The sequence below is a fragment of the Eschscholzia californica genome, unplaced genomic scaffold, assembly GCF_041429995.1.
Source record: "Eschscholzia californica isolate CP2 unplaced genomic scaffold, dmEscCali1.0.p SCAF_6, whole genome shotgun sequence".
In the NCBI taxonomy this organism is placed as follows: Eukaryota; Viridiplantae; Streptophyta; class Magnoliopsida; order Ranunculales; family Papaveraceae; genus Eschscholzia; species Eschscholzia californica.
The window spans coordinates 454536-476077 of NW_028238483.1; the positions used below are offsets into that span (position 1 = coordinate 454536).

The window sequence follows — 21542 nt, forward strand, 5'->3', positions numbered from 1 at the left end:
AAGGGAAGAGATTATTCACAACAACTTCTGAAGTGGTTCTTTCAAGAGAGATTGAAAGAGAAGAATATTGGTTTGAAGAAAAGAAGATTATTAATCTTGTGAAGCAATTTAGTTTGTGGTTATCTTCTTCAACCTTTAATAATCTAGGATTTGTTCTAATCCTAAGGAGTAAGAGATTTCTATTTCTTTGTTTCTTTGTTCAGTTTATCCACCATAGTTTTGGTGAAGAGTTGTTATTCAAGAGTTTTTCTCACACATCTTGAACAATTAGTTTATCCACCATAGGTTTGGTGAAGAATTGTGTAACCTATTATTTAATTATAGTGGAAGATTTCTGGACTAGGTCTCGTGGTTTTTTACCTCTTGGAGGGGTTTTTTGCCACGTTAAATAATCTTGGTGTCTCTACTTTTACTTTCGCATCGTTTTTCTTCATGTTCCTGAACAAGTCAATTAAGTTATTTTTCCTATCAAGTGGTACCAGAGCTCAGGTCGGATTTATTGTTTAGAAATATGGAAGTGAATACTAATCGCATGATTAGTTTAGATGGAGAAAACTACTTGATGTGGAAAGCAAAAATGGAAGATTTGTTATACTACAAAGACCTAGCTGCACCCATTGAAAATCACGGTACAAAACCGATGAAGATGGATGATGAAGACTGGAAGGTATTAGATCGTAAGGTTGTTGGATTTATTCGACAATGGGTAGAACCCAGTGTTTTTCATCATGTATCGACGGAGACTTCCGCTTTTAGTCTATGGAGGAAATTAGAAGAATTATATGATAAGAAGACAACTGCCAAAAAGGCTTACTTGTTCAAAAAGCTAGGAAAATTACAATATAAAGAAGGAACCTCAATTGCTCAACACTTGAATGAGATGAAAAGTCTAGTAAATCAGCTTTCTGCAATGAAGTTAGTTTTGGATGATGAGTTGCAGGCCTTACTTCTTCTAAATTCTTTACCAGATAGTTAGGAGACATTGGTGCTGTCTCTTAACAATTCTGCTCCTAATGGCGTAATGTGTATGAATCACGTAACAAGTAGTTTGTTGAATGAAGAAACAAGACGGAAATCATCGTCATACGAGTCTCATTCAGAAGCACTTGTTACAGAAAGACGGGGGAGAGGTAAAAGTAGAAAAACCTCATAACCGTGATAAGTCAAGGGGGAGATTAAAACCAAAGAAAGAAGTCAAATGTTTTGGTTGTGGAAAAATAGGTCATTACAAGAGTGATTGCAGGAAACCAAAGAAGAAAAATGAAAAGGATGATGAAAAACAAGATAATGTTGCGGTAGTTGCATCAGGTGATGACATTATCTTACTCTCAGGTTGTGGAGACACTTGCTTAAGTATGACTGGGTCAGAACCAGAAACAACATGGTTGGTTTACTCAGGTACTTCGTATCATGCTATTCCATGTAAGGATTTCTTTAACTCTTACAAAACTGGTGACCTTGGCAAAGTCAGGATGGGAAACTTAGGTTTCTAAAAAATGAATTGTAGAAGTGAAAATTGAGACGAGCACAGGGAGTACATTGATTCTTAAGAATGTGAGACATATACCAGATCTTCGATATAACCTAATCTCTACAGGAGTATTATATGATGAAGGGTATCACAGTCACTTTGGTGATGGAAAGTGGAAACTCACAAAAGGATCAATGGTGATAGCAAGGGGGAAGAAGTGTTGCACTTTATACAGGACTCAAGTAAAACTGTGTAAAGGAGAATTGAATGCAGTTGAAAAACATTCTTCCACTGATCTTTGGCATAGAAGACTTGGGCACATGAGCGAGAAGGGACTTCAAATCCTTGCTAAACGACAAGACTTACCGAACATGAAAGGTATAAATTTAAACACCTGCTCTCATTGTTTAGTAGGAAAGCAACACAGAGTTTCCTTTCAAAGGAATGCATCTGAAAGAAAATCCAGTGTTTTGGAGCTTGTATATTCTGACGTTTGTGGACCTTTAAAGGTCAAAACACTTGGTGGTGCTTTGTATTTCGTTACTTTTATAGATGATGCTTCCAGGAAAGGTTGGGCATATGCCATAAAGACCAAAGATCAGGTACTTACAGTTTTCAAGAATTTCCACAACATGGTAGAACGGGAGACAGAAAAATCATTGAAGTGCATTCGCACTGACAATGGAGGAGAATACATCGGGTCGTTTGAAGAGTATTGCAAAACCCATAGTATTCGACATGAACAGGCAGTTCCCAAAACTCTACAACAAAATGGTGTAGCAGAACGCGTGAATCACATTATTGTGGAGAGGATGAGATGTATGCTCTCAGAAGCTAAGCTGCCTAAAAGCTTCTGGGGTGAAGCAATGCGTACTGCATGTTACCTGATCAATTTATCACCTTCAGCACCATTAGATGGAGATGTTGCTGAGAAAGTGTGGGCTAGGAAAGAATTCAGTTATGGACACCTAAGGGTGTTTGGTCGCAGGGCTTTTGTGCATATACCTAAAGATCAAAGACCAAACCTTGATGATAAAGCCAAGCAATGCATATTTTTAGGGTATGCAGATGAGAAATTCGGATACAGGTTATGGGATCCAGTCGATAAGAAGATTATTAGAAGTAGAGATGTGGTCTTTCTTGAAGATCAAACTATTGAGGATTTCGGAAAAGTTGAGAAGCATGAGAATCATAGTAATGATCTCATTGATCTAGATCCACATATCTCTTCTAAGGTTATGCATGATAATGCAGGTGAAGAACAAAATGATGAAGATGAAGCTCATGAAGTTGTTCCTATGGGTGATGATGTTGACCAAGGAATGGAAGTTCAACATGAACCACCAGCTGAATTATGAAGATCGACGAGAGAGAGAGCACCATCTACCAAGTATCCTCCACACGAGTATGTGATGGTAACATATAGTGGAGAACCACAGTGTTATGAAGAAATCCTAGATATGAACACAAGAAGGAGTGGTTGAAAGCTATGCAAGATGAGATTGAATCATTGCATAAGAACAACACTTTTAAGTTGGTTGAAAAACCTAAGAATAAGAAAATTCTTAAAAATAAGTGGGTTTCAAAATCAAAACCGAAGAAAGAAATTCACAACCACGGTATAAGGCACGCCCAGTGGTGAAAGGATTTGGGCAGAAGAAGGGTATTGATTTTCATGAGATTTTCTCCACGGTGGTGAAGATGTCCTCTATACAGTTGGTATTGGGATTGGCTGCAAGTATGAACCTAGAAATTGAGCAACTAGATGTTAAGACCGCTTTCCTTCATGGTGACTTGGAGGAAGATGTGTATATGGAACAACCAACAGGGTTTGAAGTTAAAGGTAAGGAACACTTGGTTTGCAAGTTAGAGAAGAGTTTATATGGGCTAAAACAAGCACCAAGACAGTGGTACAAAAAGTTCGAATCGTTCATGAAGGATCAAGGGTATCACAGGAATTGTGCTTTCGTTCATAAATTTCCTGATGGAGATTTGATTATACTTCTGCTTTATGTTGACTATATGTTGATTGTTGGTCAGGATGCTAATAAAATTAGCAGGTTAAAGAAGGAACTAAACAAGTATATCGATATGAAAGACTTGGGTCCAGCAAAATAAATTCTTGGCATGCATATCTCTCGTGATAGAAAAGCTGGAAAACTTTGGCTATCACAAGAAAGATACATTGAGAAGGTTCTAGAAAGGTTCAATATGGACAAAACCAGTGAGTTGTCCATTAGCCAGTCACTTCAAGTTGACTCGTGATCAGTGTCCATCAGCTAGAAGTGAGAAAGAAGAAATGGAGAAAATTCCTTATGCTTCAGTTGTAGGAAGTTTGATGTATGCAATGGTGTGTACGAGATCGGACATTGCATTTGCAGTTGGACTAGTAAGCATATTTCTTGCCAATCCAGACAAAGAGCATTGGATAGCAGTGAAGTGGATTCTGAAGTATCTTAGAGGTACGTCTAAAGCTCGTATATGTTTTGGTAATGATAAGCCAGTATTAGTTAGTTACACAGATGCAGACATGGCAGGAGATGTAGATTCCAAAAGGTCCACATCAGGCTACCGATTTACATTTTCAGGGGGAGCAGTGTCATGGCAATCTAAATTACAAAAGTGTGTAGCTTTATCAACTACAGAGGCAGAATATATTGCCATTACAGAATGTTGCAAAGAGATGTTATGGATGAAGAGGTTGTTAGAAGAACTTGGTATGAAACAGGATAATTATGTTATTCATTGTGATAGTCAGAGTGCCATGCACCCCAGTAAGAATTCTAGTTTCCATTCTAAGTCCAAGCATATAAACGTGAGATACCAGTGGATCCAAGATGTTCTTGAAGACAAGGTGTTGAAGATCGAGAAAATCCATACTGACGACAATGGTTCAGATATGATGACAAAACCATTACCCAAAGGCAAACATGAGCTATGTAGCAGTGTTGCAGGTTTGGGGATGGTAGGTCCCTCTTCATAAGTCGGGAGGGGGAGTTTGTTGGGGTCCCTCCTTATAATAAAAAGGAATTCCTATTTCTATTGGTAAACCTCCCTATTTATCATTATAAAAGGGAATGAAAGGGAAGAGATTATTCACAACAACTTCCAGAACAAAGAGAAGTCAGAGAAAGAGAGATTTCTGACGTGGTTCTTTCAAGAGAGATTGAAAGAGAAGAATATTGGTCTGAAGAAAAGAAGATTATTAATCTTGTGAAGCAATTTAGTTTGTGGTTATCTTCTTCAACCTTTAGTAATCTAGGATTTGTTCTAATCCTAAGGAGTAAGAGATTTCCATTTCTTTGTTTCTTTGTTCAGTTTATCCAACATAGTTCTGGTGAAGAGTTTTTATTCAAGAGTGTTTCTACACATCTTGAACAATTGGTTTATCCACCATAGGTTTGGTGAAGAATTGTGTAACCCATTATTTAATTATAGTGGAAGATTTTTGGACTAGGTCCCGTGGTTTTTTGCCACGTTAAATAATCTTGGTGTCTCTACTTGTACTTTCGCATCGTTTATCTTCATATTCCTGAACAAGTCAATTAGGTTATTTTTCCTAACACTTGAAATTTAAATAAAAATTGTTGACAAATCAAGCATTCCCCATTTTGGGTCATAAAAGAAACACCAAAAATCCATTAACAGTTAATATTTAACCAAAATACGATTAAATTAAACACTAAAAGGATACATCAACATAGTCGAAGACAAACAAACTGCGTAAAACCCCAAAAGTTAGAGAACCCTATCGCAAGAAATCGTGGGAATCGTTCTAATAGATGATTTTTTTTTTCTAGAGAGAGAACTTTGAAACCAAAATCTCATTATAACTGGGGATTTAAGATTTTAAAGAGAGAGGGATAAAGACTCTTAAATTGTAAGAGTCCTTTCAGGGATAGACGAGATTGTAACTGAAATCTTTAAGAAGATGAAGTAAGGGATAATCATAACCCTCTCCCAGTCGATGTCCTTCACGTCTGGGTAAGAGGACGTTAAGAGAGAAAAAGAAACAAATGATTAAGAGCATCTCCAATGCAACACTCAGTCTTAGAAACTCTGAGTGCCACATATGATTTTTAAAGTTTTATTTTTTTTAAACTCTCTCCAATGCAACACTCTATTTTGATCTCTAAGATGACGCGTCGAGGGTAGAATAGAGATATCTCAAGAGGACAATCTTTTTCTAGAGTGTCCTCTTGAGATATCCCAAATTGTCCAACTCATCAATATTTGATTTTCAACCAATAGAAATCAAGTTTCTACATTTTTTAAATAATTAATTATTTATTTACGAAAATAACTATGCCACATAAGTAAATAAGATAAGTTTAGAGTTTTGCATTGTAGACACAAAAAAGTTAGGGATCTCTATTTTCGCCACCTAGGAGTGAGAATCTCAATTAGAACTTAACACATAGGATAAATGAAGATTTTTTTGGAGTTTTGCATTGGAGATGCTTTAAGAGAGGGAAGATATGTTGAATGAGTATAATTAATGATGAAGATATGCTAATTGATACTTACCCATAATTGCAAAATAATCTGGGTCAATCGATTTTGTTACTCAAAATTGAAATTGAAAAGCACCATATAGTAAGTGCTCAAGGGCTTTTAGACAATATCTTTTATTAAGAAAAATGTTTGTCCCCGTCAGTATAAAATCTTTCTTTTTTTCTTATATAGATTGTCCAACTTATCAATATTTAAATTTGAACAAATAGAAATCAATTTTTCATATATTTTTAAAATAATTATATATTTCTTTACAAAAATAACAATGTCATATAAGTAAATAAACAAGTTTAAAGTTTTGTATTAGAAATGCTTTAAAAAGTCCATATATTTCCATCTCTACTTTATATATTGCCTTGCTTATATATGATAAATTTTGATGATGAACTCCTTGTATTTGATCCTCCAACCATTAAACCAAAGAGTGATAGACAAACATTGGAACTATCCCCTACCACTAACACATACATGAACCAACAGCCATTTTTTTTGTTGGAAGGTCGACCAACTTCCATGACCGATCAAATTGCCATTGCATTCCACACAATTTCCAAGTAATCAGGAATTAAGCTTACGAGGAATATGGGCGGGAAAAAAGAGAAGCTTGGCGGGAAAATAAGCGAGAAAATCAAGAATAGATTAAATACCCCTTATATTTATAAAGAACAGAGGAAACCCTAGGTTGAAACTTATCCTGTACTGAACATTTCTCTGTCTAAATCTCTATATCTGTTTGTGACGGAATTGGGAACGATGTACGTGGTGAAAAGAGATGGTCGGAAAGAACCAGTTCATTTCGACAAGATTACTGCTCGATTGAAGAAGTTAAGTTATGGTCTCAGTACCGATCACTGCGATCCTGTTCTTGTTTCTCAGAAGGTCTGTGCTGGGGTTTACAAAGGTGTAACAACAAGTCAACTTGATGAACTTGCCGCTGAAACTGCCGCCGGCATGGTCGCTAACCATCCTGATTACGCTTCTGTAATTCTCTCTCTTCTTCTTCTTCTCTCTCTTTTGTGGTTTGCTATTTTTTTTCCTGTTTTATATAAATTTACTGTTGTGGTATAGTTGGCTGCAAGGATTGCCATTTCAAATCTGCATAAGAACACAAAGAAATCATTTTCAGAGACGTAAGAATCCCTTTTTGTTTTTCAATCACAATTATCTGACTTTCTGTTTCTAGAAATAGGTCTAATTCTAAGTGGGTTGTTGCAGGATCAAGGATATGTATAACCATGTTGATGAAGGGTCAGGACTTGAGGCTTCTCTTGTCGCTGACGATGTATATGAGATTATCATGAAGGTAATTTTCCAATTATAAGCTATGTTTCTATTTTAATTCTTCTTTGTGGGTATTTCAGATAGAGGATAGTTTTTTTTTTTTTTGAATTGTTCTGCGTGCCTCGAACCCTTGACCTCTAAGGCGGAAGACTATACCTCTTACCACTCCAACCAAGGGTTGTTGACCAGATAGAGGATAGTTAGGTCGTGGTTTGTGAATCATTTTTTGTTATGTTTTGTATGTAATGGTAATAAATCGTTCCTTCCTAAAAAAGAATCATTTAAGTCAACATACAACTTTCCTTGCTCGTAATTGATGATGGGACTTGTGATCAATTTGTTTTTTTATGGATACGAAATGGACTTCAAACATCTATTGTATATCAAAGAAAATTTGTAGTTTTGGTTACTATATGAGATACACACAGTTGTTGAAATTATCACACTTGGTGGGTTGAACTAATTTTTTAGCGTTGAATTGTTTCAGAATTCTGCCCTCCTGGATAGTGAGATCATTTATGACAGAGATTTTGACTATGATTATTTTGGTTTCAAAACCCTTGAAAGATCGTACCTCTTAAAGATTAATGGGAAAGTAGTGGAAAGGCCACAACACATGTTGATGAGGGTTTCTGTTGGGATTCACAAGGATGACATTGCATCTGCTCTGAAAACTTATCATTTGATGTCCCAGCGTTGGTTTACACATGCTTCACCTACCCTTTTCAATGCAGGAACACCAAGGCCCCAAGTATGTTCTTTGTGCTATAAGTTTATTATCCCTTTATGTGCTGTTTGAGAGCTGTCTCTTCGTATTTTTGGTTACATGATTTTTTTTTTCTTAATTTGATCGTATATGACATCAGTTGAGTAGCTGTTTCCTCGTATGCATGAAAGAAGACAGTATAGATGGGATATATGATACGTTGAAGGAGTGTGCTGTTATTAGCAAATCAGCTGGAGGAATTGGTTTCTCTATCCATAATATTCGTGCCACTGGTAGTTATATTTGTGGTACAAATGGGATGTCTAATGGCATTGTTCCAATGCTACGAGTGTTCAATGATACTGCACGTTATGTCGATCAAGGCGGAGGCAGAAGGAAGGGTATAATTTTCTAACACTTTTTGTTTGATATGGTTGACATGCAGTGTAGATTTCTTAGGTGTAGGGCAAGAGCATATGTAAATTACATGCGTCTCAACATTTGTGTATTTAGCAATTTCTTACAACATATCCATTTATTGGTACCCAATTTTAATACACTTGTGCTGAGTATAGGTGCATTTGCTGTGTATTTGGAGCCATGGCATGCTGATGTTTTTGATTTTCTGGATCTCCGAAAAAATCATGGGAAGGTATGATTAGACTTATGATACATGAAGTAATTACTTATTGCAACTCTCCTGGGTGTTATCTACTTACTTGTTGGCTTTGTAATGGACATCTCTTTGTAAGTTTCCTTCTTTTACAAATTGAAGATATGCATCTTTTTGTCCGACAATCCATTACTTGGTCTCATCTAGTAGCATTTTAATTAAGATATGCTTCTTTTTTGTCCGACAATCCATTACTTGGTCTCATCTAGTAGCATTTTAATTAAGATATGCTCCTTAGTTTACTTAGCTTTGGGTGTGAGGGTGTTCAATCAGCAAAGCAAGTTCACCTAGGTAAGCTTCGTTAAAGGAGAGAGATTGTTTGCTAAATGACTGATAAAGAAATTGGTTGCTTTCACCGTTTCATATTTTCCTTTTCTTTGGTTTCCTTTTTTATTCTGCTCCAACTCATCATCTTTTATCTCAGTTCTTTCTTTACATTTTTATTGCTTTGTCTATTCTGCTTTTGTCATGAAGCTATAGATTAGTAACTGTTGGGCAACAAAAACATTGTGGATTAATATTATATTAGTCTGCGCATATATTTATATCCCAATAATCTAGAGGGGCGCTACATTGTGAATTGTCGTTTCTCTGAATGTTCCTACATCCTATTGGAAAACTGGGAATTGCATCAGATACTGAGTTCTTTATAACATGTTGTACACTTGCAGGAAGAACACCGAGCTCGTGATCTATTTTATGCTCTCTGGGTTCCCGACCTGTTTATGAAAAGAGTTAAAGAAAATGGCCAATGGTCATTATTTTGCCCTAATGAGGCACCACGCTTGGCTGATTGTTGGGGTGAAGAGTTTGAGAAACTGTACACCAAGTATGAGAGAGAGGTAAAACTCAGCGAATGAGCTCTTGTTTTTTATGTATCTTGTAATTACAGAATGCTTATATGGTCCTGGATTACTCAGGGCAAGGCGAGGAAGGTTATCCCAGCACAGAATCTATGGTTTGAGATTCTCAAAGCGCAGATGGAAACTGGAACTCCTTATATGCTCTTTAAGGTACTATACTGAGCTTGATTTGGTGTAAACGACAATGTTATATCCTTTGTTTTTGTTATTTATTTGTTTCTGTTGAACTGCAGGATACTTGCAACAGAAAGAGCAATCAGCAAAATTTAGGGACTATTAAATCTTCTAACTTGTGTACTGAAATTATTGAGTACACAAGTCCAACTGAAACTGCAGTTTGTAATTTGGCATCAATTGCTTTACCTCGATTTATCAGGGAGAAGGTGGATAATTTTGATGCTCTGTATTTATCAAATAAAAAATTTGTTCCACTTGCTGTGCATTGACGACACTTAATTGTTGATGTACTTTGTTTATTAGGACGTTGCAACCGAATCTCAGCCATCTAAGCTAGTTGGGAGTAGGGGTTCTGGAAACCGATATTTTGATTTTGACAAGCTGGCAGAGGTTTGATTTTCAGAACTTTTAGTGAGATATGTATGTTTTAGTTATGCATATCACTTAACCTTTTGTCTGTTTCAATTATTGTTTGTATTGTTATTCTAGTAAGTCTTCGAATATATCTTGGTTTTATTGTAATAGGTTACTGCAGTTGTTACGAGAAATCTCAACAAGGTAATCAATGTTACTTACTACCCTGTTGAGACTGCAAAAAGGTCAAATTTGAGGCACAGACCCATTGGAATAGGAGTCCAGGGTCTTGCTGATACGTTCATCTTGCTTGGGATGCCATTTGGTTCACCAGAGGTAACAACAATGTCCATGATGTTTCATTTTCTCGATCGAGTTTCTTTGTGTGGATAACTAAATTTGTAGTTTTATCCTTATTCTAGGCTCAGCAACTGAATAAAGAAATTTTTGAGACCATCTACTATCATGCTTTAAGAGCTTCTTGTGAAATTGCTGCAAATGAAGGCCCTTATGAGTCATATGAAGGGAGTCCTGTTAGCCAGGTCAGTAATTTGGCATAGCTTGTTATGTGTCTTAAATGGATCTTTTATTGGTCTCTCTGCCGTAATGTTGCAAATGCATTCTTTTGTAATTAATAATATATGGTAGCTTGCCTGGTAGACAGTTTGCTGTCGTTTTCTCATGTACAACTGATCTCAATAGAGGAAAGTATTTGATCTCAAATGAATTTGCCAAATACAATTTTTTATGGATTTAGAATAAATCTATTTTCTGCAAACAAGTTGGTGGACTATGATAGCCAACGATTTGCATGGACGTATCAAGAAAATCTATGTTGGTTGCTGTGCAATGCTCACTGCTGAATGTGTCAAATGCAAGAAGGAAGATGATGCTAGTTTATTTTTAATTTCATGCCAACCTTTCTCATCCACAGTGTTCCATTTAAGAGACATAGATTAGTTGCAACTTGCAAATGTACTGCATGAGATTCAACGATTTATGTTGCTAAGATGGATTGCATAAAACATAGATTGATCCAGATAAATACCTTTAAAGAGGAGCGAACTAACTACTTGATGTTGTGAATATGCAGGGAGTTTTTCAACCAGACATGTGGGGTGTAAAACCGTCAGACCGGTGGGACTGGGCCGCTCTTAGAGAAATGGTCTCCAGGAATGGAGTGAGAAATTCCCTTCTTGTAGCGCCCATGCCTACTGCTTCAACTAGCCAGATTCTTGGCAACAATGAGTGTTTTGAACCATATACTTCCAATATCTACAGCCGTCGGGTTCTAAGGTTGGTCTTCTTTTCCTACTGTGTTCTTGCTAAAAGAGAATATGTGCTGTGTGCCGTACTCATAATCTTTTCCCCTCTGTTTGCAGTGGCGAGTTTGTTGTGGTGAACAAACATCTACTTCATGACTTAACTGAGATGGGTCTATGGTCTCCTGCTCTAAAGAACAAAATAATTTATGAGGATGGTTCGATTCTTAATGTCCCTGAAATTCCTGAGGATCTGAAAGCTATTTATAGGTACAGTATTTTGCTGGTTTATATAGTGTAAGTTTGTCTTAAGTGTTGTTTTAGCATACTAAGAGTTACTGCTGGGGAATAGGACTGTGTGGGAGATCAAGCAAAGGACCTTGGTTGACATGGCGGTGGATCGTGGGTGTTACATAGATCAGAGCCAGAGCTTGAATATCCACATGGACCAGCCTAATTTTGATAAGCTGACATCCTTGCACTTCTATGCTTGGTCAGAGGTATTATGGCTTGTACATGATTTTTGACTTTTTAGTAACCATACCAAATTATCAAAACTATTTCTCCATCGAGGAGTGATTATATTGTGTGTGAAAGTATTTTTTTGATGTAGTTGTAGTTTAATAAGTGTTACCTTTACGAGTGTTATATTATGAAGTCACCTAACTTGTTACTTCTTTTTTGGAATCTTAAAGGGTCTGAAAACTGGAATGTATTATTTGCGATCACGTGCTGCAGCTGATGCCATCAAATTTACTGTCGATACATCCACTCTCAAGGTAGTAAACTTGATTCTTGATTCGGTTGGGCGTTATCTTTTTTCCAGTGTCATATTGTTCTTACCTCGTTTGGGACAATGTGCAGGAAAAGGCAAAGGTGAGTGAAGATGGTGGTGACGATGAATTGAAGATGGCACAAATGGTATGCTCCCTACAGAACCGGGACGATTGCTTGGCTTGTGGAAGTTGAAAAATTGAAACCAGATAGATGAGGCCACGAGGGAGCCTTGGAAGAAGATGATTGTTAGGGTATAAATATATAAGGGGATAAATATAAAGAGGGAGGAGAGGGATTGAGTTGTAAAATGTGAAATCTAGTTCTTCTAATTTCTACCAGGTAATTGAGTATGATGTTTGCTGTTAATGAAGTACTCTTACCAAGGTTGAAGTCCAAAAATTTCAGAAGATTTAGATTGGAGCTTTGGCAAATTACTTGGATAAGCTTCTGTGACCAGCACCAGTGCTGTAGCTCGAAGGGTGCGTCTATAGGTGCACAACAAAATTTCTCTAGGGGTCCCCAAGAGTGTTTGACGATACTGAATTCCCTCAGATTGACTAGTCCGAAGCAATGTCTTGGACTGGTTCGAGTCTGAGACCACTGCTATATCTTAGTGATGTTCATTAGTTCATACCAACTCTATTGATTATTTCATAGGCAATGGATTCTGAAGGGGTTTTCATTTTAGATTCCGAAGCAATGGATCTAAGCTGATGGAGGGTTTTCATTTCAGATTTTTGAAGTTTTCGAGTTCTTGAGAAGTTTCAAGTTTTAGGGTTCTTGAGAACTTTCAAGATTTTGGTTGGATTAGTAGATAAATATAGCTCTGAAATCAATTGTCAATGAGTGTTGTTTGGGGTTAGATCGGGTTCTAGTAGGAGTTGTTTTGTAACTGTGCATAAATTGTTACGAACATCGAGGAACCATTTTTCGTTGCCGAAGAGAACAAAAGAAGAAAAGAAGAGGGGAGTGCTTGGGGTCGCTTTGTTGGGACATAAGGGGTGCGTCTACATACGAAGGCCCGAAGAGAAATTTTGGTCTGCATATAGACGCACCCCTAACTCGAAATGTGAGTTTTATGTGGTATGTGTTTTTCCTCGTCTTATGTAATGCCCAAAGACTCTTTTCCACCTCGACCATCATTAAAACAAAGATTTAGCATTATGTCATGGTGTTGTAACACAGTAAATATGAAAGCTAAAGAAATGGGAACCAAATACACAAGGAGTTTATAAGAAACAATACATCAACTAACAATGAATAAACTGAATACTCAAGTTTTAAGGTACCTAATTTCATTAACTAATGAAGAAACTAGACTGCACTAATACAAAAACCTAGGAAAAGAACTAAACAACTAATCTCCAAAAGTGAAAACTATGACGAAGTTCCTGTTAGAGTATAAGGATCGAGATGAATCGAGATCCGAAGATATCAAATATCAACCGTCCAAGATATATGGAGATGAGACGGATCGATATGAAGAGATCCGAAGATCAAGATGAGTCCAAGATATTGAAGATATGAGAGATATCGAAGGTCTATTTAGGATATCTCTTATACAGTAATATTGAGTAGAGATTATATAGTTTCCTAGTTTAGTTAGGAGAAACTAGGAAACCCTAAACCTTATAAATAAGAGATGGGTTCTAGGAGTTTAAGCATTCGATTATAATCATTGTAACGAATCACCACAAGTGTGGCTAATAAAATATGTAGCCGTTCCGGCTTTCTCCGAGGATGTAGGTCGTGAATATCCGACCGAACCTCGTTAACTATTGTGTTATTTATTTTAGTTTATGTCTTCTAATCTACCAACGAACGTGAACTTTCACATGGTATCAAGAGCAGGTTAGGCAATCCTGATCAAACTTTCGTAAATTCTCCATTTTTTTTTTTATCGATTAAATTCATCAATCCTGTTTCATCAATTTCTTTTGCTTCCGCTATTTTCGACGATTTTCTTTCGTCGTGATTCTACCTTTCGGTCACTTCGTCGAGTTGTTGAACTCTTCCAAAATTTTCTGTTGATTATTACTCTTCTTGAAGCCAAGAAAATCCTGTGAAAGAAAAGAGATTAATTGATGGACTATTGAAAAGTCTTATTTGAGTTCTCGTGCTTCAATCATCATGAAATATGAAGAACAAATCCCACATGCATTGAAGGCTATTTCATCCGTGAGTTGCTGTTTTTTTTTCAAAACAGAGCCTAGTTTATTTACTTGATTCTCTAGTAAGTATAGAAATCTCCTGGATGGGTTTACAAAAATCTCAATCTCTTTCTCCCTCTGCCCATTGACAATGGTGAAGCTCCCTTTGATTTTGATTCTATGTGTTTTAGCAGTCTCTCCTTTTATTTTTGTTCCTGGAGAGATATTTGGTCATCTTCTTCAAATCAAAGGTTACTACTTTTTAATTTCTTTTACTCCAGAAGAGACTAAATCCCGTTCAATGTACTTGTTTTTAGAACGAGCACTTTCCCGACGTTTTTTCCAATCGTTGTGATTTCGTTATCAATCGATCATCTTCTTATGCATTTTCAAGAAGAAGTCATATCCAAGATCATCTTGTGTGATCATTCTAATATTCGATGTGCTTCAAGCAATCCGTATTCCAGATTCCACAGCTTTCCGATATCTTTTTACTCGCCTTAATATTGTCGTTCCATCGGCTGCGATGTGTTCACCTTAATCCATCATTCCCTCTCTTCTCAAAACGGTCTTTGCTGAATCGTTTCTTTTGCATCCGGATTAAGTTTCCCCAAGTTCCAACAATTTCTTTGTTGTATTTATCGTCCAATCATCACTGTCGTGGATTTGTTAATGAAGAGTCGCAAATTTCCACACATCATTGAAGGTCACTCTCTAATCTCACCAATTACACCACCTTCAAATCATATTTAGTAGGATATACTACTACAATTTTTGCTTCATCTCGATATTCATCGTATTCAATCTCTCGCCTCCAACGTTGTTTGATGTATTCAATGTTGTGATTTTTTTTTTCAAAACTAATTGAATTTTGGTTTTTCGAACTCCGTCTGTCCAGCTCACCAGAAATTGGATTGCGAACTTCCTTTTTTTGGCCGATCGACTTTCCCGGCTTTTCCTTCGACTAATCGAAATCCTTCATCTATTTGGACATCACCCTATTAGCCACCACTGATTTTTGTTTTTCAGTTCTGTGAGTAATCATCCCTCTTCCTCTCGGTTTGTGATCCGACGAGTTTATCTCTCTCTCCCGATCATTCAAGATCGATAATTCCCATGGTGTAATCTCTCTCTCTCTCTCTCGGCCATAACCCTCTCTCTCGACTATATCTCTCTCCCTCATGGTTTCTCTCACGTGAGTGTGAAATTTCACATGGTTTCTAGACGCTATCTTTCTGTCACCTATCTCTTCTTTTTGTGACACTATGTTTTCATCATCCTCTTCGTGGATCCACCGGTTCCTCTCTTCCATCATCAACTACATATGGTATCGTTTCCTCCTTAGTTTATTGATAAATTTGAAGCTCACCTCCCTCTCACCAAATTTTATTCAAGCTCGAGAAAGAAATAAAGCAAAGATGAAAAGAATGTCATTCAAGCTTACGAAAGAAAGACAAGAACATTATATCAAGTTCATTTGCGATATAAGTTCAAGTTGCAGACAAAGCATTCCGCACCATTGCCCATTGTTCGACATTAACCAAAAATTAAAATTCAAGTTCAAGTTTTGAATCTGATCGTATGCGAGCAACATTCTTCTTTTCCATGTTCAATCTTCAAGTTGGATACTTCACACGTTCCGCATTCCAACTTGAGGGGGAGTGTTAGAGAATAAGGATCGAGATGAATCGAGATCCGAAGATATCAAATATCAACCGTCCAAGATATATGAAGATGAGACGGATCGACATGAAGAGATCCGACGATCAAGATGAGTCCAAGATATTGAAGATATGAAAGATATCGAAGATCTATTTAGGATATCTCTTATATAGTAATATTGAGTAGAGATTATATAGTTTCCTAGTTTAGTTAGGAGAAACTAGGAAACCCTAAACCCTATAAATAAGAGATGGGTTCTAGGAGTTTAAGCATTCGATTATAATCATTGTAACGAATCACTACAAGTGTGGCTAATAAAGTATGTAGCCGTTCCGGCTTTCTCCGAGGATATAGGTCGTGAATATCCGACCGAACCTCGTTAACTATTGTGTTATTTATTTTAGTTTATGTCTTCTAATGTACCAACGAACATGAACTTTCACAGTTCCAAGTAGACGGCATAGATCACATTAGTGGCAACTTCAATTTTCTCTCACCATAAAAATAATAAGCTGGGTCGAACTCAACTAATAGATTCCCTAAAGGCACCTGACCAAACAGCTGTTAGCATCCAAAAATATTGTTGACTCAAGTCAATGATTTTTGACTTGAGTTCTCTATAAGCACCAGTTTTTAATGTGGGTGACCTTCACCTTCGTTTACTTCTTCCATCTTCTTCTTCCAACAAAAAAGGAATCCTAATCAAATCTTCTTCCAAAACAAAACCCTAGAAAAGAGTGCAACATTCTCCGGCAACGGCGACGGCAACGTCTCCGACACCTACCGGCGACTATTCTTTTATTCGAAAAAATCAATCCGGGTGATTTATTCATCATACAGCTGTGTTACATCTAATTCATAGCTTCTTTATATCATCTTTTGAAAAGAAATTAGGAAGATAACCATGGAAGAAGAGAGTTCTAAAAATTTAACAACTACATCGATTCCAACTCTTTCACCTAATTCCGGGCAAGGAGAAGTTTCTCATGAGGTATACAACCATTCCCCGATCCTATTTTATATGTTTTTATACGTGTTGTGTGAGTTTTTGAAAAAATCAAATTGAAACTTCGGTGACGCGGACGGACTGAACCAGTCCGGTACTTATCAGTCACTAACGGATCGGTCTATCCGTTTATAAATGAAAGGGCACGGACTCAGAAGTCCGTGATCTTGTAGATATGGACGGATAGGCTGATCCGTCATTAGCTGATAAATCCTGGACTCGTTCAGTCCGTTCCATCCTGAAGATTTTTTTTATCTTTAAGTGTTTTTTATGTTTTTTTCACCTTTTGACAGATTCCGGACCTTAATATTGTTCCTATTGAAGAGGAGTACCATGCCGAAGAAGAAAATCGACCTTCAAATGATGGGTGTCAATTTATTAGTATTGATGTTGGTGAGTATTTTGTGACTGAAGATGTTTTTCAAACTAAAGAGGAGTTAATCGTTTGGGCTCAAGAAATTGGGAAAAAACATAAGTTTGTAGTATTGACCTCTAGGTCAGGTAATAGAAAAGGGGGACAGAAACCCCGGTTAGAATTATGTTGCGAAAGAAGTGGAGTATTTCGTTCACATGAGAAGAAGGATTTAGTTCCAAAATCCCATCAACCACCTATAAAGAAAAGGAAATCGAGCACCAAAAAATGTCAATGTCCGTTCAAGCTCAAAGGAATACCGGGGGTTAATGACACGTGGAAAGTGTCAGTTGTGTCTGGAATCCATAACCACGAGTTAGCTGAAAGTCTTCTAGGTCACGCATATGTGAATAGGTTGAAACCCGATGAAAAAGCTGTTGTGAAACATCTATTAAAAATTGGTTCGAAGCCAGCTCAAATTCTTTCTCAAATTCATGAACAATTCAAGGATAACACATCAACGTTGAAAACCATTTACAATGCACGTGCGAACATACGTATGGAAAACCAAGAAGGAAGGAGTCCGATGCAACAAGTCATTAAGTTGTTGGTGGAACACCATTACGTCTACCATTTTTCAAAGAACGAAGACACTGATGAGGTAACAAATCTATTTTGGGCACATCCTGATTGTATTCTATTATTACAGAGTTTCCATACCGTGTTATTGCTCGATTGTACGTATAAAACCAACCGATTTAACAAGCCATTGCTTGAGATTGTCGGGGTAACTTCTACGTTGAAATCCTTCACCGCGGCCTTTACATTTATGGATGGGGAGACAACTAATCAGTACACATGGGCCCTTAATCGTTTGCGGACGTTGTTTTCTCCCAACTCAATGCCAATCGTGTTTATTACCGATCGTGAACTTGCATTGATTAACGCCATTGGTGAAGTCTTTCCAAATGCTCAAAGGTTGCTATGTACTTTCCACATCGACAAGTGTGTGGTAGCCAAAGTCAAAGGTCATTTCAAACAAGAACAATTCAATGTGTTTATGACAATGTTTCGAGCTATCATGTATGCTGAGACTGAAAGTGGTTATAATGAGGCGGTAGAAACTTTTGTGAAGTTTTGGTCAGACACACATCATAAAGATGTTAGTTATGTTCAAGATACCTGGTTGGGATTGAAAGAGAGATTTGTGACTGCATGGACTAACGGGGTTATTCACATGGGAAATACTACAACAAATCGTGTGGAAGGTGCTCATTCCAAATTGAAGAGATATCTATGTAGCTCCGAAGGTAACTATGTTACGTGCTGGGAATTTATGCATATCATGACGGAAACCGAGACATGTGAAATTATAACATCTTTTGAGCACAGTCGTATTAAGGTGAAGGAAGGGCATCAAATCAAGTTTTTTAAAGAGCTACGTGGTTATGTCTCGCACGCGGCATTAGATCTTATGGTAGATGAGATCGACCGTGCAAATGGGATTGATATTAACGTTCAAAATTGCGGATGTGTTCTAAGGTATGTCTATGGTCTCCCTTGTGCTCATGAGATGGTATCTTTAATGAAACAAGATAAGGTATGTCCAAAGGACATCATTCACCCACAGTGGACCAAGCTATCCATTAACCCGACTCCGCCGATTCATAATGATCTTGACGCATCACATGAGATGGAGCACCTTTATTTAATGTGGGATAAATCCAGTGATGCTGAGAGGACCGCAATACTTGAGAAGTTGAGGGAAATTTCTTTTCCGGTCATGACAAACTTGTGTGAGCCATTGCAACAAACAAAGACAAAAGGGGCTCCGAAACAAAGAAGAATGAGCAAAAAAGAAAAAGAAGTTGCAAAATCTACTAAGAGGAACCCATCTGCTTTCGAATATGCAAAGTGTGTTGATGAATGTGTTCCCTCCACTCAGACAGTACGTAAAGTTAACAAAGTTAACAAAGTAACCAAAGCACCGAAAGCAACCGTACCCAATTTTGAAAGATACAAAGGACATATTCCGTCAGTTATGCATCCATTCTTGGATGACATTATAGATGTGCCAGGCGATGGTCATTGTGGGTTTCATGCCGTTGGTAAAGGACTTGGGTTTTCACTAGAAGATGGTTGGAAACAAGTTCGCGAAAATGTCATAAAAGAACTTGAGGATCAGAACACACTCTACAAAGAGATGTTTGGAATAAGAGATTACAATCAAACACACAGTGCCGCGAACAACTTCAATTTTACATGTCCGGAAGATTGGTTCTACATTCACCCAAACACTAGTATAGTTGTGGCGAGTAGCTTCAATTGCATATTAGTTCATTTGTCTTACGGTTGTTCGACAACTTTCTTACCCTTACTTAGTGGTCCACCTTCTGAGGGTTATAAAATTGCATGCATTACATATACCGGTGGTCACTTTATGAACGTTAAACTCAAAAAAGATTCTATACTCCCTCCCATTGCACCGCAATGGTCTAGGTATGCATCGGTAGAGGCAACGGGTTGGCTTCCAATTGTTAGAGATAGAATCGAGGATGGAAAGAAATTTTATTCTCATGATAATTCGAATGAGCCAAGTAGTAGTGTGATAAATTTAAGTGATGATTAAGTTGTACTGAAAGACCGAGTTACAAAGTTTTTGATTTTATATTTGAATAAATTTAGATGATTAATTGTCTTCGTTACTTAACTTCTTTTTTCTTTGGGTTTATAATCGAAGAGAAACAGAAAAACAGGAATTTCATACAGGTCACGGATCCCTGAATCCGTTATGGTTCACAAAGGAACGGATCTATGGATCCGTTTATAGTAAAGTCGTCACGGATCCATAGATCCGTTACTTCTTATAACCGGGGCTCTTATTTTCATGTTAGAAAGGAACGGATCTATGGATCCGTTTATAGTAAAGTCGTCACGGATCCATAGATCCGTTACTTCTTATAACCGGGGCTCTTATTTTCATGTTAGAAGGAAACGGATTAGGTGATCCGTATTTTTTTTTTTTTTTTCCGAACAATGGTACTTAAGGTAGATATTAAAACTTGTTAAAAAAACAAGAATAACAATCAAAATGTACGGTAGATGTTAAAACTTGTTAAAACAAGAGTAACGATGTTCAAACATAGATCAAATTGTACGATACACATCGTTCACAAAAAGCAATTCAAAATAACGAGACTACACTTGAGATTCTAAACCATAATATATGCCTTAATATAATACTTCATTCCCTTTGTGATTTCCTCGATTTCTTCACCGTAGCTTTTCTAGACGATCTTCTTGGTTCGGGTTCTGATTGAGGTTGATGAGGACATTCGGGAAGCGGCATTTCAGCCCTCGCATTAGTTAGGATTTCAAGCCCTAACGAAACGTCAGACGCTTGAATCGCTACAATGGCACGATCAATTCCATCTCTCTAAAAAAACAACAATGGATTAATAACAAATTAGGTAACAAATTATAGCTACAAATTCAAAAGTAACAAAACAAAAGAATGATAAATCGAATACTCACGTAGTACGATACCGAACCTATGTACTGTTCTGGTCTATTGGATTTGTACAAAGCTAGGTTTTGTACAAACGGGTGAGATACTCTCTTGAACCAATGGTTATACTGAGCGCTTGCCTCCCACGGAGCCAAAGATACCTCCTTCGGTCTATCACTCATGTTTAGTAGGTGATCTTCCCAACGCCCCCAATAAGAAGCCACATTAACAAAGTTTTTAGAATCTCCATCCTTCGACACCTTTTTTGGTCGAATCGGTTCTTTAGGGATGACTTGAACCAACCCAAGTTGCCTTAACACCCTATCAGGGTGATAGGGCTCGGCAATATCGTTAACCGCGATGCAACCAGTGTAAAAAGAGTATTCAGGAAGTGGTAGTGCATCATCAGACGATAAGGGACGATATGGGTCCCAAATGACCTACATGATACAGACGTTTAACGAGTGATTCCTATAGCATACGTCAGGTATTATAGAACACAGGAAAAATTAATAAATAAAATACATACATCTCTCTCGGTCAGACCGTCCAATTGCTCACGAGTGCTTCCTAGAGCACATGCCTTGTTGCCTTTCAAGACGTGTTCCTCCCATTTATACATCCGGGGCACGTTAGATGTAGGATCATATTTTGGGTTGGGAACAGACACCCCAAGTTTGAAGTGTTCATCGATCCACGCCTACAAATGGAATGTTAAATACACATTTATTATTCGCTACTCTAAAATAATAAAGAAATAATTGAGAGACAAAAATAAATATGAA

At 37.3% G+C, this 21542-nt stretch overlaps 3 protein-coding genes across 3 annotated transcripts; all 3 read left to right on the top strand.

Annotated features, from left to right (window-relative positions):
* Window positions 1–6307: 6307 nt before the first annotated feature.
* On the top strand, window positions 6308–12462 carry LOC147530681 (ribonucleoside-diphosphate reductase large subunit-like). The gene is made up of 17 exons (XM_086648179.1): window positions 6308–6967; window positions 7055–7116; window positions 7202–7289; window positions 7755–8018; window positions 8134–8374; window positions 8549–8625; window positions 9318–9488; window positions 9567–9659; window positions 9743–9892; window positions 9990–10076; window positions 10212–10376; window positions 10463–10582; window positions 11134–11336; window positions 11423–11572; window positions 11655–11802; window positions 11998–12081; window positions 12167–12462. The coding sequence occupies exons 1-17, from the start codon at window positions 6740–6742 to the stop codon at window positions 12269–12271; spliced, it is 2436 nt and encodes an 811-aa protein (XP_086504305.1). The 5' UTR covers window positions 6308–6739; the 3' UTR covers window positions 12272–12462.
* A 4244-nt stretch (window positions 12463–16706) lies between these two features.
* On the top strand, window positions 16707–18864 carry LOC147530682 (PKS-NRPS hybrid synthetase cheA-like; the record flags this gene model as incomplete). The annotated part of the gene is made up of 2 exons (XM_086651234.1): window positions 16707–16882; window positions 17191–18864. Coding segments are annotated over exons 1-2 (1761 nt in total), but the record flags the coding sequence as incomplete, so codon positions are not given.
* Window positions 18865–18895: 31 nt separating this feature from the next.
* LOC147530683 (uncharacterized) lies at window positions 18896–19880 on the top strand. Its single transcript, XM_086650425.1, has one exon. It carries the CDS (start codon window positions 18943–18945, stop codon window positions 19876–19878), a length of 936 nt encoding a protein of 311 aa, XP_086506551.1. The 5' UTR covers window positions 18896–18942; the 3' UTR covers window positions 19879–19880.
* Window positions 19881–21542: the final 1662 nt, after the last annotated feature.